The 18026-nt window shown below is 39.2% G+C and overlaps 1 protein-coding gene across 3 annotated transcripts in view; it reads left to right on the top strand.

Moving 5' to 3' along the window:
• The window catches only part of LOC117981976 (maternal protein pumilio-like), an 82963-nt gene that overhangs the window by 26524 nt on the left and 38413 nt on the right, over nucleotides 1–18026 (top strand). For 2 of the 3 annotated variants that reach the window (XM_069509775.1, XM_069509773.1), the window contains exon 1: nucleotides 16417–16899. The exons of the other annotated variant lie outside the window; for it this stretch is intronic. In XM_069509775.1, coding sequence (XP_069365876.1) covers nucleotides 16432–16899 — 468 coding nt within the window. In that variant the 5' untranslated portion in view covers nucleotides 16417–16431. Of the gene's footprint in view, nucleotides 1–16416; nucleotides 16900–18026 lie in introns of those variants that run through there. 3 annotated transcript variants of the gene reach the window in all.

Below are 18026 nucleotides of genomic sequence, written 5' to 3'. Positions count from 1 at the left end.
AAACTTTATGAGTCGCATTGAAAACCGCGCTACCTACTCGCGTCCTGTGTGTCTAAGCCTTTGTAAAATACTAGATGGTGTCTGCGACTTCGTCCGCGTTGATTTAGGATTTATGTCTCATGGGAACTCTTTGATTTTCCAGGATAAAAAGTAGCCTATGTCCTTCCTCGGGATGCAAGCTATCTGTGTACCAAATTTAGTCAAAATCGGTTGAACGGATGGGGCGTGAAAAGAAAGTGACACACAGACACACTTTCGCAATAGGAATAGCTTACCTAAATAAATAAAATTATAATATTTTAAGGATGTGTCTATTTCATCACTAGTAAAATGTAGGTCGTAACGTCGTCGTGGTATGAATGCGACAGCATCTCAATTTGGGATATTATTAACTTGGAAAAGCTTTGATGTGGTGATGTCGGCATAATATACAAAGAAATGGAATTTATAAAAATGGGCAGTAAATTGCAAAATTTGTTTCTCTTATGTACCTATTGCCAACAAAAAGATACGAAACGGGCGAAAATGTTCAGGTACACGTCATTATGGTATTTTTAAAAAGACTTTTTCCAACGAAATGACAATCGTTTCAAATTATACTTTATTGTATTCCTATCATTGATATAATTAATTACATGAAAGGCCAGTGTAGGGTTTCCTCGATAAACTAACAGGGACGGGGGCATATGGCTCGGTATCGTAACTGAATATGATGTGGGCGTGCACGGCCAGCAGATGGTCGCGGATGATTAAAGTTAATTAACTGAAGCCATTTACAGTCGCGCCGCGCCGCCCGCCCATGACGCTGCGTGTCGCGCTGACGGCGCATTGTCTTAGCCTTACTATACTAGACATGACGATTTTTATAATCGCTTTATCTGTTCTTACATATAATAGGTAATTGGGTCTATAGATACCTTCAAATCGTATGTAGACTTCTTTTTCACGATAAGCCATCTTAGGCCACATCATCACTTCCCAACAGGTGTGATCGTGTTCAAGCGTGCGCCTATAATGACTAAAAAAAAAGCCGTACCTACGTATTAGATTTTGTATTACTTTAAGTTATTTATTAATGACAAACAAAGGCTATTCGCTTTAGCTGCAAAAATGGTATGATGTTTTTGCCACAACGTTTGTAGTGCATCACCATGCACTATAATTTTTGCTTATCCGTCGTAAAATAAGCCTAAACATAGTACTCATGTCCACGTATGGCATTATACTACAGGTGTCATAGTCCTCCTGAGTTTTCCACTAAAATTATAACAAAACATAGGTACGCCTCTACATAGTATAAAACAAAGTGGCTCCCCGCCGTTTGTCTCTCTATACTCTTAGGTCTTTCAAACTAAGCAACGGATTTGAATGCAATTTTCATCAACAGATAGGAAGTGATTCAAGATGAAGTTTTTTATAAGTACCTATAGTTTTGTTTGTTGAAATATGACGATAATTCTTGTTGTTGTTTTATTCTTTTGATATACCTATAATAAAATAACCGCGCCGATACTATATTAGCCGTGCGAAGTCGGGGCGGTTCGCTAGTTGGTATCTGTTAATATAAGGGTTCCGTTTTTCCTTTTGAGGTACAAAAGTCAAAAGTCAAATGATTTATTCAAAATAGGTAATAAATTACTCTTATTGATGGTCTGGTATGGTGTTAGATTTGTAAGATATAGTGGTGATAATTATTACGCAAAACTTAAAACTAAAGCTACGAGGGTTCCAAACGCGCCCAGTTAGGCTAACGTGCGCACCACGAGAAAATTTTGTCTACGCATTTACTCATCTTATTTGTATGAAGAAACACGAGATAATGCTTAGACAAAATTTTCTCGCGGGGCGCATGCTAGGCCTGCAGGTCTGAGAAGAGAGAGAAGTACGAAACTCAAAGATTGAGTAGATACCTATACTTTGGATACATAGGCTACTTTTTATCCCCTAAAAATTCTTGGTATACCTACGCGGGATTTTTAAACTTATACCTACACGGTCGCAGTCGCGTGTATTATCTACCAATGCTATAAAAAGAAACGCACGGAAAATAGCATCAAATTATATTCCTCGCTGTTCAAGCGCAATTACGAAGTTTCACTAACCTGATAAGTGTTTGAAGTCTTAAAACTTGCTGAACTGTTTTATTGCATGATGTAATCTTTCGTGTAAAATACATACAATTTGGCCAGGTATGTAATATTGCATTGCACGCACCTATGAAGTTGGTACAAAAACAAAGATTTGGAAATTAATAATACCTGTGCCTGTTTTACATTGACTTTAACTCCTATTCTCCTTAACTTTTCTGGCATTGATGTTTTCTTTATGGCAGACATATTAATACCTACCAGTTAGTAGTTTAGTTGTTACTTGGTAGTTAGGTCAGACAGAACTGATATTAGCGTGCAAAAGTTCAATTATTATACTGAATCATCACGAGCGTTTCAACTCTCAACTCTCAACTCTGGTGAAGACGCCTGTCCTAGTCTACAAGAATGGTTAATGTATTGACTTTATAGTAATTTATGAAACTGTTGCATAATACCTAATCATAGTTTTACACACTCCTTTATCTAAATTCATATTTAAAAATCCAAACCATACAATCTTAGGAACATTTTTGGTTGCAAATAAATGTAAGTACATACAGCCCAGTACGGCTAACCTCTTATAGGGAGAACCGAGAGCCGTAAGCTAGGCCGCAGTTTACTTTATTCCTTAAAAAAATATTAAAGTATTATTTTGAACAAAACAATGATTTAATAAATATAGGTAGGTGTTTTTAATAAGCTTCGTATGCGGTCATGCAAACCTTGATGCATTTAGCTCCGTTAGTCAGAATGCAAAATATAAAACCTAGCCGATTGCGAGCTGGCTTGCAACGGTGATCCCGTTGGCGGGCCCATGTAGCCCTGTCGTCGCCGTCCGCGCTACAACCGCGCCCGCACACAGCTGGCGCATTGCCCGTCGCCCTTTTATCACAGACTAAAACACGCCCGTTGCGTTAATTTGTTTACTCTCACGCGGCCTAGCTAATGAATCGCCCCGAGCGAACCCATGTCCGCAACCCCGCACAGAATTAAACTTTACGCCCTTTGAATCGTTACAACCTGCAAATAAATCGTAAATCACTACGATGTTTGAACAGTACCGACGCCGAAGACACTATTTTCATTATCCCTTTAGACTAGGTTCTACAAATTAGTTTTTTGTACCAACTCTATTATGTGCCTTATTTACTACGCCTACATAAGATGTCTACGTTCTCGACTAACCAGTAACAATGTTCGCTTGATGTTGAGCTTTTCCACTTGAATCCGACTCATCGCAGTCATCGTAGCGATATGTATGTAGACGTAGAGCAATAATGTAGCCACTAAAAGCTGGGTCCATGAGTGAGCAGAGAACATCGCGTTTGTTTATAAATATGTGGAGCGCACTGTTTTAGCAACGTGTGAATCAGACGCGCTCAGGTGAGGTCGCATTCCGCGCACCGATCTACCTGCGCGCCCAAAATATCCGCCTCACGCGCACTGCCCGCCCGCCGCGCCCGCCCGCCTTCGCATTTCGACGCACTGATTATTTTGAAAGTTTCAAATGATGATATAATTTGCGTTGCTTAGTTGTGTGTGGGAATGATTTATTTTATTTGAACGATTTATCATAACATTAACCACTTTTTACTACAATTACATTTTAATTACAAAAGAAATGGTTAAATAAAGCTCTACATATCTAACACCTTGCGGTAAAGGGTCTTATTCCGCCGTAAACGTTTTCTTCTTTTTGTTTGGTTCACCACTTAATTAGGTACTGCTCGTAAAACTGTCTTCCTCATCTTATATTTACCGCGTTTGCCCTTTTTATTATCCGATTACTTGGGCCGCGCGGTTTGCAAAGCGTTCTGTGGCGCGAGGGGAGCCGTTTCATTTGTTTCTCCAGAAATTACTTCAGACGATCTTGTTGAGGCTCTTTAAATCGGCGCGAAAAAGCTCATTCATAAGGTACAGTATAATTAGCTGCCGTTTTTGTTTCACATACATTCGTGATTTGTATTGCTGCAAGGCAGGGTAATTAATGTTTACACCGATATGATTACGGTTGGTCAGGCTTATCAGTTGTAGGGTCCTCTGGGTGAAATTTGTCGCGTTGGCACAGATTGTAAAATATTTATGTATTCGTAATTTGTGGGAGATTTTACTTTGAAGTTTAAACGTGTAGACTCGTGTGAATAGCGCATGTTTGATGATCGAGCTTACACCGCGCGCTTGTTGGGGATAGCATGGCGTTGCAATTAGTAGGATACTCGACGCGTCGCCGCTGCAGCCGCGGCTCGCAATCCACTTGTGTGTCGCCGCGCAAATTAAAACGCGCCACTCGACCTGATCGCTCTCTCAAACACCAATTCGTCCAATGAATCGTTTAAAAGTCGTTCAGAAAAAGTTTTGTCATGTGAATGTTTTAATTTAAATAACAAAAAATAATCTTTAACCGAAAACCAGTTTTTAGAAGGGGCTAAAAATATTATCAAACTTGTTTTGGTATAGATTGGCTCTGAGTAGACTTTCATTACTGAGGGTTGTGATCCCTTTTACTCTTTTTTCTTTCTTTCTTGATTTTTTCTTACTAAAGACTCTTCCGGACGATATCGCATCATGTGCCTCAGTTTGATCCGACATATTGTAGACCACCTTGGCGTCAAGACTCGAGAGCAATGCAAATTTTATCTGCCCTTTAGATTAAGTAGAACAAGTAAATAAAAGTTATAAAAAGTTCTAAATACTATGTAAAGCTATATAATATTCAAAAAGGCCTTGTGTACGATATGGTGATACAGGTGGCTAGATGTTGTTAGTGACTAACGATGTACTCCAAAGCCGGTAAGACTAAAAGATTAGTGGTCGGGTCCGTTGGAAAGCAAAGAGAATTCCCACGGGCGCGCCTCCTTGTAATTGAGAGCGCCCGCGGGCCGACCATTGTGGCTTGTGGCCCGCGAAGGCGCCAGCCTCCGCGCCCTGCGCCGATTCGCGTAAATCATGCTCGTTACTCTCCATTACTTCATAATACCTAATTGACTCGTGAGGATTCCACCACTCGCTAAGAGCTTTTCTTGTCTTTTCGATGAGCCTTTTTATTTTTTGTATTCATAGCTTCACTCTGAGATACATTCACACTATAATAATATTATGTATGTTGTAACTATATCACACCTAATTTAACAACATCCTACGAATAGCAAAATGCTGCTTTGGAATACGTGATGCAAATGTACACTTACTACTACTGTGAAAAGACGGGAATGTCTAGACAATAAATTACATGTGATGGCGTTTTAAAAGTTCACTTCATTTAAAAGCTTTTTCTTCGATTTTAAGATATTGAGGGTTACACCACTTGTCACGACAAGGGCGTCGATGTATTAAAGACATGCAAGCTTTTTAGATTTACTTTGTCTGTTCTATAAAAGTGGAAGAATAAAGGTGTGCGATAAAACGATCGCGTGACTGAGGTTTGTGTACCGTAGTTTCGTCAATGCCTTGATTACGGGAGATTTTAAAGAAACATTGCTTCTGAAATTTTGTTGTTTTTCCGTGTTCAAGCGACTTTTAAGACAGTTGAATTTGTCTATACAGAGCAGTGAGTACTCTCGACGTACGGTACCAAAGGTTCACTGGCACTATGGATTCGTCGGGCGTGACGTAAGTCCAGGGGCGGTGCCGACGTAAAAGCATGTAGATCGCGAATTTGATTGCATGCTATCAGATGGGGCACGGGTTCTTCGCTAGCGTTTAATACGGGCGTCGGACGCTCTGCACGCGATGCTTTGACAGGAGATCGCCCGCGCCCCCGAGCCCCGTGGAGCTGGTAATTACCGGGCGCCGTGAGCGCCGGCGACGTCGCCGCCGCGCTCGCCGCTCCGCTCCCGATGCGGTAATTACGCCGCACACCTACCTTGCTTGTTTGTCTATGTGTACCCTGATACAAGCGTGTTACGTGATAATTCTACTTTGCTTAACTTCAAAAACAAAACAACAGTAAGTTATTTTCGTCTAATTGGTGGCAAAAACCTCAACCAGCGCGGTAACTGCCAAAAAAAGGATTACTTAAGCTATTCGCTTTTGTCCGTAAGCTTTTCACAAAAAAAAACTTAGGTGTCTATTCAGATGGATTACCAACCACGTGCCATGTGTGAGAAAGGTCTTGCTTATGACTATCATTCAGTGTCTAACACTGAATGATAGCCACCAAACTCATTTGACATTGGTTCTACATTGCTGCTTCACTGAGTGACATTAAAATGAGCCTCAATAGCTCAACCGGTATAGGAGTGGACTGAAAACCGAAAGGTCGACGGTCCAACTTCAAATCCCGCCCGTTGCACTATTGTCGTACCTACTCCTAGCACAAGCCTGACGCTTAATTGGAGAGGAAAGGGGAATATTAGTCATTTTATATGGCTAATATATTAAATTTTTTTTTTTGTTGTGAAAAACCTTCAATGGATTAAAAATAAATGTCAAATGAGCTCGGTGGCTATCATTCAGTGTTAGACTTAGAGTTAGCGAATGAGTCCGCTGAAGTTGCATGGGACGGTCGCGAATTGCTCGGCCACGAGAGCGTCCGCCGCGTCGCGTCACGGTGGTGCGCCCGGCTACATTTTCCTGAATTGTATTGTAGTTGTGACACGTTTGTAAGGACCCTAAGGGAGAACTAATGTAATAATATTATTATCTAAAAATTTACTATATATAATACGCAACAGATCGAGATGGTAGTCGGGAAGGAACGCCCCACACACCTGAGTTGTGCAGTCCCCGCGCTAAACCGGCGCGGGCGAGCGCGGGTGACGTCCCCCCCGCCTCATACCCCGGTTGCCATCTCAACCTGCCGCAGACTATTGGTACAATCTAATCTAATAGATACGTCAAATGGCAGTCTACTTTGTGTTTACTTAATAACTAACCTACTTTAGACGGACACAAATGTGAAAAAATAAACATAATGCTAGGAAAAGTTTTGTTGTAAACCTATGATGTCATCTTTAATATTGGATAATATAAAAGATAACTTACCGCATAACATTTTTTCCGAAATGAATTCATTCGAGATGAAATTTTTGAGACCATTAGTTGAAGTGTTGATGTTGCGACAGCAATTGGAATGGTTTAATGATTCGGGGTGAAAAGCGTGGAGCCAGTAATTTGATTGGGCACGAAAAATTGCGCGGCCGCGTCCACGCCGACTTGCGCTAATTGCCCGCGGAATATAGAAACAATGACAAAACTTCGGACCGCCTCGGCGCTCGCCTCTCGACCTCCCGCTTTTCGTTAAAATTCGTTTACCCGACTCGCAGATTGTTATTCAGCCGAGTCGAGTTAGTCCGTCTGACGTTATGAAAACAAGAATAAACTTAATTATTTTCCTATTTTAACTGAAGCCTTACGACAAATTACAAACTTATATCACCATTTCCGACGGCTATTACCCCGTATTAAAATAACAAATTGAACTTGGGATATGCTGTTATAATTTCACAAATATGAGTCGAGATCGACAGTTTAATAACCTTATCGGCGATGTAGTAGCGTGGCAGGCGCGGGGCGGAGCCCCACTGGTAATTGATAGTGACATTTGATGGACGTGCAGCAACGCGTATTGCACCGCTGGGGACCGTATACAGCGCGAGCGTGCGGTCGCTACATAGACTGCGTCACTGCACTGCATCCCCTTAAAATGTTATTTGCCGCTGTCCAACACATAAAATCTTTTGAATACTAATTTAGTTTCCTTTTTATGTGCGTATCACGTACAATTTCTTTACGGAACAAATAAATGGAGCTAAGTTACTGTTTTAGAGCTTATGTTTTTGTAGTAGATACAATTCGTTTTAGTTTCAATTATAAGATCACAGTAGTACGTTTTAATTGTACTTGTTTTATACCCTACAGGCAGGAACCTGCCAGAATTGCTCAATATAAACACAATCAATATAATATTATAAAATTTTCCTTACTAAATTCATCTTTAGAATTCGAAAGCGCCTGCTAGCTTTTCGTTCACGCATAGGCACACTCGTACATTATTATTACTAAAGTCAGTCCCATTGTAACATTGTACTTTGAGTTTTGAGTTTTGACATAGCACTCGAACTGGCCACGTGCTGTTGACATTACTCCGAAAGCAAACTTACTTACCCGACCTGAAGCTTACCTCTGTAAACTAAGCTCGCTCTAAACTTTTAACGTCTGTCTAATAACGCAAGCAATTTGAGGGTCCCCCTTTGTTTGTTCGCTCTTCGTTTACTGAGGTGATTTGATGATTTTGACTTATTTTAAGTTGAAACCTGTGTTGATTCTAACAAAATTGCTCACTTGTTATTTATTTTATGAACGTTTATTATTCAGATGAGAAAAAGGTACATGAAACAAACCTGGACAGCAGGATATTAAAACCTAGTATAATGCAATGCTTATATTATGTTCCATCTACGGGTTTTAAGGATATAATGTCTTAAGCCAAGTTTACTTCAATAAATACCTAAGTTGTGATTAATAGTTTTTGTCCAATCTTGTAAAAAACTAACTAGTCAAAAACCTTTATCAAATGATAAACATGTATTGTCATTGTTGCAGGGCGCAGGCACTTGTCTCTCTCACATACATGTTCATTATAATATGGTTTAGATCTTGGTATAAACTTGGTATGTTTTATCCATTTCGGAAAATCAAAGAGATTCTTATACCTAAATCTACACGGGCGAAGTCGTGGGCATCACCTAATACATAATAAGTTAACTCTTGTTAGATACTTTAGTTCAAAGCTTAGTTTCACTATCGACCGGCGAGTGAAACTACAAGCGTTTCTCTCGCGAAAGCCACGTTACCAGTTTACTGGTTTCAATTATTATCATTTTTCTTTCTCAAATGTTCAATAGATATGTTATCAATGCATATAAATTCACGTGGTGGTTGCTTCTCGTAACCTGCCCTAAGAAAACTATTTAGACATACCTATCTAGGATTATATGTAATACAATTATAGGGCTGTAGATTAGGTAGGTAATTGCGGTAATAGCCAAATCGTAAAGACGTCGGCCCGGGATCGAACCCGCGAACTCCCGAATAAGAAATCGGGTCGAAAACAGTACCAATCCGCACTTGGCTAGCGTGGTAGTAGTAGTAGTAGTAGTAGTTTAAGTTTCCGTGCTCGGCAAGTGAGCCGTTGAAGACAATGATGCGATTTATTGCGATGACACAGGTACAAATGAATTCATATGTTGAAACTGCTAAATAAAAGGTAGACGTACCTATTAATTTTTTTAATACATATAAGTGGTGCAGTATGGGCATAAAGTAAAGACGTCCTCGATATAAGAGCACGATGTTATTGCTAAGTAATATTGATTGGTGGAGGCACATGAACGTCGGAGCCGGTACACGCGAGGTGAGATGTGTTTTTATTCGCGCAACACGTTCCGGACGCCGACTGGCTGCGATGTGTCGTCCTCCCGCGGGACACTGGCCGTACTTCCGAACGGAGATATTTATAGCCGCCCCAGAAGCCGCCGTTACCTAATGTAACGTTTTATGGTAGCCCTTATTACGGTTCCCTCACCGCCCTATCTTCCACTTCACATCCTACTTCGAATAAGGAAATTTATATTACGTATTCAATTGCGCTATACCTGCAGTCTGTCTGATTAACAATTAAAAAGCCGATAGTTCCTATACCTGTCTCATAGAATTATTGTCGGTGGTCACTAGCGGGCCACAGAAGTGCCACATCGAAGATATTCTTTGCGGCAATCGTAAATTGGGCAGTTCCCTAGAGAGAGTCGGGTGCGAGGCGGCCGGGCCGCCTGCTACAGTACCGCATACGCTAATCGCGCCACCCTCGACACTCCGACCGAACGCCGGTTTCTCCTGTGCACACCGTTGTAATGGCCGCGAGAAAGCCTCTTTTGTTGCGCTAGCGATTTGTTACATCTCGTCGCGCTTTTCCGAGATACCTGCTTTGACTCTGGTAATTGTTCTTTAAATTTGGCCGTTTTATTGTGCATAAAATGCTTTGTCACAGTAATCTGTTAAGTCTGCCTTCATAACGGCTCTTATACGCTGAACCTTATTGTTACTAAACGAGAATCCATTAGTGTGATATTAGGTGGGATTATTGCCATTGTTTATTTCTGAACCATAGGATCAAGGAAGGAAAGCATGTCTTATGGTTGGGGTATATCATTCATCGTGCCAGTTTTATAATTTTATTTGCGCATTAATAAATGTGTGAATGATGATTTGGTAAGTTTATAGACAAGCGTACGCGCCACGCTCTGATGCGCCCTCGGCCGTTCAACTTGCGTTACGGCAGCAGATTGCCGTTTTCTGCTCGTCTATTGTCATTTTCTTACAACACTTTATTTTATCACAATGTTGTTACCTTTTCTACGAAAAAGCAAAGCTTGCATGAAGGTAAATCCTTATACCTATTATAAAGTATATACTACCTATGTAGTTTGTCAGGAAAACCGAGTACGTTAAGTATTTTGCAGCATTTAATACTATTGTGATAGTACTTTTGCAAGTTTATAAGGCACCTGTCCTGCTGAAAATACTGCTACGCTATAAGGACACAGAGAGGATAGTTTCTATAATCTATTGATCAAATGTCTAAAAGTTATAAATGTTAATATTGAGTAGGAATGAATTAAAACAGGTTTATAAAACATATTAGATCAGACTTCGGGGTCACTTTAAAATATGACCAAGGTCAAGATCTTGTATTTTGCGATCGGTAAACTGCTATCGACATTGTTATTACTAAACATATGATGTTTAGTAATAACAATTCCTATATCTAAATTCCACATTTACAATTGTGAACTAGCATTGAAACTTTTCACCACAATTTACAAATGCTCTTCATTCTTCAACATTAACGAAATGATACAGCAGTAAATACAATAAACTTATTAAGACATTTTTGAAATAACATTTCCTTCACTATACAAAAAGTTAATATTATAATGCTTTTCGACATGTTAATTGCTGGAGGCAAGCTTGATTTTGCAAGATATATGCAAGATATTTGATACACAAAAATATAAGAGGCAATTCTTTGCAATCCTTACTAATATTATAAACGTGAAAGTGTGTCATCTGTCTGTTACTTTTTCACAGCTCAACCACAGAACCGATCTAGACGAAAGTCACATAGATGGCTTGCATCCTGGAGAAGGATATATGAAATTTATTCCGGAAAATCGAAGAGTTCCCACGGGATTTGTAAAACTACAAAATCCACGCAGTCCAAGTTGCGGGTATCAGCTATTTTATAGGACTGTTAACAATAGGATTAGGATTGATACTTACTAGTAGTCAGCGTGTTTCCATCATACCTACATGTCGAAATAATGATACAGCACCTGACATAGTTTGCTTTGTGACAATTTTCGTTGTGAGGGGCTTCTCTCGTACCCCATGATGACTGCGACCGCTCGTTACTGTCTTACTTTTACGAAAGGCTCGCTTGATGTTGTCACTAATGATCCCACAATGTATTTTTCACTCTATGTTTGTGTAACTATCTTTTTGTAGTGACAATATTGTAAGTATATACTTACGAGTACAGATGCTCACCAATTTCTACAAAAGTTCTTATTATAATGATTCTCAATCACCTAAGACACGTCCAGTATTTAAGTAATACCTTGCAGTTTACAATATTGCTAAGAAGACCTGTTAGTTAGGCATAATATTCCAATTGCCTCCGGTGTATAAAACTGCATTTTTCTATTATTTTAGCAGGAAATGTGCATATGATGTAAATAGACTTTTTACTTTGCACCACCATTCATTCCGGTTCATTGTTCTTCGAAATTGCTCCGCGCTGGCAGTAGCGCTTGTAGGTCTTGCCGTTGTGCGTGGTTTATTTGTATCAACAATAGTACAGACTACCAATCTAGTATGTTTTTGTCCCCACAATGACTCTAGAATCTACTAAACAGGTACCTACATATGCACGCGATCAAGCGTTGTATGTGTTAAGTTGTTCAAATCCTGAAAGTAAGTTGGGCTGACGTAGAATGTAACAATATTGTCGACAACACTACTAATACCCGTGTCGGTTGTGAACATGGCGGTGCTAGGCGGTGCTATAGCAGTCTACATGTGGCAAATAGGGGTAGCGCATCAATGACTGAATTCCCGTATTTAAGAATAACAGATAACCCTTTTTGTTTAAATACAGAGAGTACAATTTCAGCGATTTTATCGGAATTCGCAAATAGATAGCCGATAAAATGATAGTGTGTTTAGCTGTAGCTGTTTGCTCGACAACGGTAAAAGGTTTGCGAGTCCCTCGCGGCGCGGGCGCGCTTGTTTTCATTTCGTTATTTACTTTTAATTTGGTAGCAAGCGGATGATGTGGCGGGTGGAGCCGCGCTGTGTGAATAATTGAGCACTGATACATTGCTGTCTGACCGTCCGTCCTGATGTCATGTACCTAACAGCTACTCTACAGTCCGATTCCTCTAATCTCAGCAAGATTAATGATTTAGGTTCGTATTTACGCAGAGGAGTCTGTCAAAAGAACTAAATCGACAGTAAAACATGAGGAATCCAGATCAAACTTTTTCATGTATATGTGGTTTCTACTAGGGTCATTCAATAAGTAAAGAAACAAATGGCTATAGCTCAAAAAAGGTTGAAATTGTTCTGAATGACATTGTGAACAGTTCCAACACTTACTTGAACTTCCTCAGCTATCATTTCAACAGTAATTCTTCTGTTATCACGAATATCCGTCAATCCTCGATTCCAACGAGGGACCAGAAACTTCCACTGTGGTCCACATCCGGGGTTCATCACCTACACTTGTTCGGCCACTTTTAAACCGTATCCACTTGTAAAAATTCGCACGGTTTATGCAAGTTTTACCGTACTGTATCAACATTCTAGAAAAAAAATCACTACATCTGCGACTAAAAATCTAATGACTGAGCGCTGCTCTCCTAAGGTGCAATCTTCTTGTGGACTTGCCATGGTGAATAAAAAATTTGAGGTTATGTTGACATAAAATGATGAAACAGCTGATCAGAGCATATCCCAAGGTTGCCAACTAACACCCCTGAAAAGTTTGTACACATTCATTGAATAGTTTTAAAATTATAGAATTTGTCTCTGTACATATTGAATGACCCTCGTATATATATATAACATTCGAAGTCCTGACTGACTGACATATATATCAATGCACAGCCTAAACCGCTGGTCCTAGAGACATGAAATTTGGAAGGTGTGTTTTTTGTAAAGAGTAGGTATCCACTAAGAAAGGGTTTTTTGAAATTCCATCCCTAAGTGGGTTAAATGGGGGATGAAAATTTGTATGAAAGTCCGTCATTTTTAAAGTTACATCGATGAAAGTTGGTATTTAAGCTTAAAGTTTAAAATAAAAAAAATACTTATTTCACGATTTTTGGAAATTCTACTACCAACGGGATTAAATAGGGGATGAAAGTTTGTATGAAAGTCCGTCATTTTTCAAGTTATTTGCATGAAAATTGGTATTTGGGTTCAGTATCGGCAACAAATGAAGAAATATGTATTTCAGGATTTTTGGAAATTCAACCCCCACCTCGATTTCTAAATTCCACCCGAGCGAAGCCGGGGCGGGTCAGCTAGTTATTTGATATTTGTGTTATTTTATAAGAATAACAATATGCAAAGTAAGAAGGCCAGCAAAGTTCATTTATAATGCTCCGCTTGACGTTGCCGTGGGAAAGAAAGTTAATTATGTTCGGTAGAGACAGGCAGACCTGTCTGTTGACACAGACCGCTTCTTGAAATCCTCAATTTTTTAAATAACTGATAGCCTTTTTTTAAACAAATAATTAGTAGTATCATTTTGTTAAAGACTATTGCAATATTTTAATGGATCAGGACTAGCGTTACGTAGAATCTTCTATGACTATTGCTATGCTATTCTATGTTCTATAATATGTGTTATGTGTTGTGTGATTTATATGTTCGTTTACAACTGTAGATACAATTTTTGAACACAAAAATTTTTTTTACAAAAAAAATAAAAACCGACTTCGTTACACAAACACTAAAAATTGAAAAATAATTTAATTTATTACCGAATATATTATGTATACATGAGTTAATATAGTTCCATAATAATACTTTTTGGTGCCGGTGCCAATTAGCTTTAGCTGCGCGAATCGTCTAGACTTCATATTTTTATGGGACTCCACAATGGCACCTCATTGGCACCGACCCCAAAAAATATTATTATGGAACTATATTAACTCATGTATACATAATATATTCGGTAATAAATTAAATTATTTTTCAATTTTTAGTGTTTGTGTAACGAAGTCGGTTTTTATTTTTTTTGTAAAAAAATTTTATTTCACAATTTTTAGTGGCCCCATGGAATTATGCTATGACTGGTTAAAAATCTACTGTTTACTAAGCTATTACACTGATCGCGAGCAATTTACTCTTATCCGTTGAGGAGTTCCAGTATCTATCTTCGAAGATGTTCATCAGATCTTCACCAAATTTAAATGGGACCAACTTTGAAGTATACCCTTTCAAACAAAAAAGAATTTTCAAAATCGGTCCAGGCGTCATCGAGTAATCGGGGAACATACATAAAAAATAAAAAAAAGATTCCGACGAATTGAGAACCTCCTCCTTTTTTTGAAGTCGGTTAAAAACAATAATCGAAGCTATAAGCTAAGTTTTTTCTAAGCGGAACAATATTGTCCACGTGACATTTAAATAAGAAAGCGATTGTAATTTTCATTTATATCTTTACGTAAAACAAAATTTAGTGAGCTAGGTATATTAAAGCATGAATATAATATGTTCTTTCAAGCGTTTAGATGTAACCGAGGGATTTTTGTTTTGAAATTTCGCCTTGGGGCGTCATTTTGTATTCTTGTTAACTGTAAAAAAGTACTATATGCAAATAGAATACCGGGTGTGAGAGGGCGCGGGCGGCGCGCGAGGCAGTCAGTCGCGTGCTGCGGAACATTAGGTCGCTGACTAGAGCTCGCAGGGGTGGCTTATTGTCTTGCGTCTATTAATACTATACCACTCTTGATAGCTAATTATTTTTTGCCGCATACACATTCAATTAAACCTGAATTCGAAGCCTACAGCAGTCAATTCAATTGTTCTACTGCTAGCTTTGAAAATAGTATATTGTACAAAACTCTAGTGGTGACATAGGCGCAACAATCACAGATTAGAGTAGAATGGTGTTGAGGCGCGGTTTCTTTTTCCTCATCAACTTAAACACAGACGCTACGCTTTATTTTTTTAGCTCTAAGCCGATTCTCCCATGTAACCGTGCAATAGCCGCCACTCGGCGCGCCGCGCACCGTGTCTCTACTCGCCGTCATTCGGCGCGCTCGGTCTGCACTGGCAATAAGGCGCATAGCCTACCTACGGAGCGGAGTGGAGCTCAGGCGCTGCGTTTTGATAATACAACTAAAGTTCAGCTTTATTTACTTAGCATAGCGGCGCGGCGGCGGCAATTCAAAGCGCAGTCTTTGAGTCTCCTCCGTGTTTTGTTTTCCGGAAGAGACTCAATTTAAACCGTATGTCAAAGTAAAAAGCTGAAGTTTGAGTTGTTGTAAAAATGACACTGCACGGCTCTACTGAACTTTGTAGGTGGGCGTTGCGCCTTAAAAAACTTAAGGCTCTGTCATTAAAAATAGTTTAGAAAATCTGACGAAAAAATGAACAAAAACCATAAAAGAAAAACATGTTTCGTAACTTTCAAATTGTTGCGACATATCTCTCCAGAGGACATTCTTATAAATTGGATTTGTGTTGTTAGAACCGCTATCGGTGTAGGATAGATATTCACTTGCTTATAATTTTCAGTTTCGATATCGAAGTTTTTATGCGATAGAGTCAATTGCTACTGGTACCTACTTCCTAATAAATTAATGTCGGTAGGTAAGTACCATAGGCTGTACCGTATTTATAACCATTTGGTCGCAATTGGTTACTGAAAATTTAATGCATAATGTTTCGACAGGATCGTGAATTATTTTACAGAGTTCCCTAATTGTTTAGAAGTTTGTTGGTTATTGAGACGAAATGTTTGATTTATTCAGAGCGGAGGGCTATAGAAATCGGTCACGTGGCAATCGTTGATGCCTCGTGCCTTTAAACTCCTTCGGCTGATTTATTTCAATTGTGACTTGTTTTGCTTTGATTACGCTTTCATTTGTTATAAACATGTCCCACTTGTCGGATGCTCCTAGTAATTGTTAACAGATTTCAATAAATAAAATGCTGATTGGTTGCCAGTCTAAATTGTATTCGTCAATTATTCATTATTGAAGTGATCGGAGGTGAAGTAGAGCAACGTCGCGTTGTTGTTGTCGAGTGTCGTGTATGAGAAAGTAGGATGAAAGTGGTTGCCGGTGATCGTGCAGTACGAGAAGGGCTGCTGCAGCGCCGGTGTTTGTTGACTCGGCGGTGGGCGGCGCGAGCGGGGCGCGCGGCGCGGCAGGTGAGCGCCGCGGCAGTTCCGCGACTCTCGCCGCCCGAGCGCCACGCACCGCGTACCAGACATGTAGATCGAGTCGCGAACGTACTCTGTGAAGTGAAATTGTTGTTGCATGTGGTGTTTTCTCAAGTGACGGAAAGAACCCTTGCGATAATGGTGGTCCTCGAGGGTGGCGGCGCGCTGCTCGAGCCGGCTCTCGCGCTGGACGGCGCTACCGCTGCGTGCCTCGAGCGGGCCTATGCCCAAGCGGACGTTTCCCTAAAACTTTTACCAAAACGATACATAAACTTACACCAGTGGTTATCCCCCGTGACCACCTCGGTGGCCGCCGCCGCTAGCGCCGGGAAGGATCTCAAATTACAAATTGTGAGTTGAAGAGGTTTTGTGTCAGAAAAGAAAGCAGTTCACAAACTTTAAATTAGTTTTTGCAATGTTGTGATTTCCCTCATCTTTTCTCCAATAAGATTTTTTAAGTAGTCTGTTTTGCTGTACTTAATTCTAGTTAGGTACTCATTTTATAATTCTAAATCTAACTAGCTTGCATAAATAATAATAAAATATGCATAGTTCCAAAATAGGTATTTGATTAGATTATATATTATGTTGTTTATACCCATGATATTAAGTATGTTGGCATTAGTACAATAAAAATCGGTTTATAAATTTATAATTCAACATGTTTTTGTTCAGATGCGATTTAGTCAATAAATACTAATTTATGAAAATTCGCTAACAGGACGCGAGTGCGGTTTGTTTAAATCGCCAGATAGTTAGATTGCAACAAATTATCCAACCAATACACATCCAATGCAATAATAATTAATTACATTCGTTAACACATTACTGATTACATGCACTATTGACACGTTTCTCATAGTATGATGAACCTTGTCTATAATACAAAATCACAATCCTAAATTAACTTATTAAAAACGACGATGCTGCTCACTGTAAAAACAAAAAATATGTATCTATTTATGTGACCAACCCGCCAAGAAAATGAATAATTTAGAATAATTTATAATAAAATGTTTATGTTGATACCCACCAGTAATGTACCCATGGTTACTTACTGCGTAGTTTGACAAAAGAACAAAACCGACCTACTTATTTTAATAAAATATACCTTTAAAATACGTATGAAATCATTATACTCATCATACTTACGAATATTATAAATGCGAAAATGTCTGTCTGTCTGTCTGACTGTGTGTCTGCTAGCTTTTCACTACTATTCTTTTCACTTTTATGTTTGGTACCGAGATATAGGTTCTGGGGAAGGAAAATAGTTTTGGTTCAAAGCGGTTTGGTGGACGAAGTCGCGGGCATCACCTAGTAATATAATTTGCATCGAATCTTTATATAATAAAACAAGCTAGTTTTTCTCTAGGTTGTAAACAAGTGTGCGCAGAGGATCATTTCGTCAGTATAATATTAAAAGATATTCAAGAACTTGATATCGGTATTAAAATATTATGAAGCCTGATGAATAA

The sequence above is a fragment of the Maniola hyperantus genome, chromosome 4, assembly GCF_902806685.2.
Source record: "Maniola hyperantus chromosome 4, iAphHyp1.2, whole genome shotgun sequence".
In the NCBI taxonomy this organism is placed as follows: Eukaryota; Metazoa; Arthropoda; class Insecta; order Lepidoptera; family Nymphalidae; genus Maniola; species Maniola hyperantus.
Note: the sequence above shows the minus strand (reverse complement) of the source record. Positions and strands in the feature narration are given on the sequence as shown.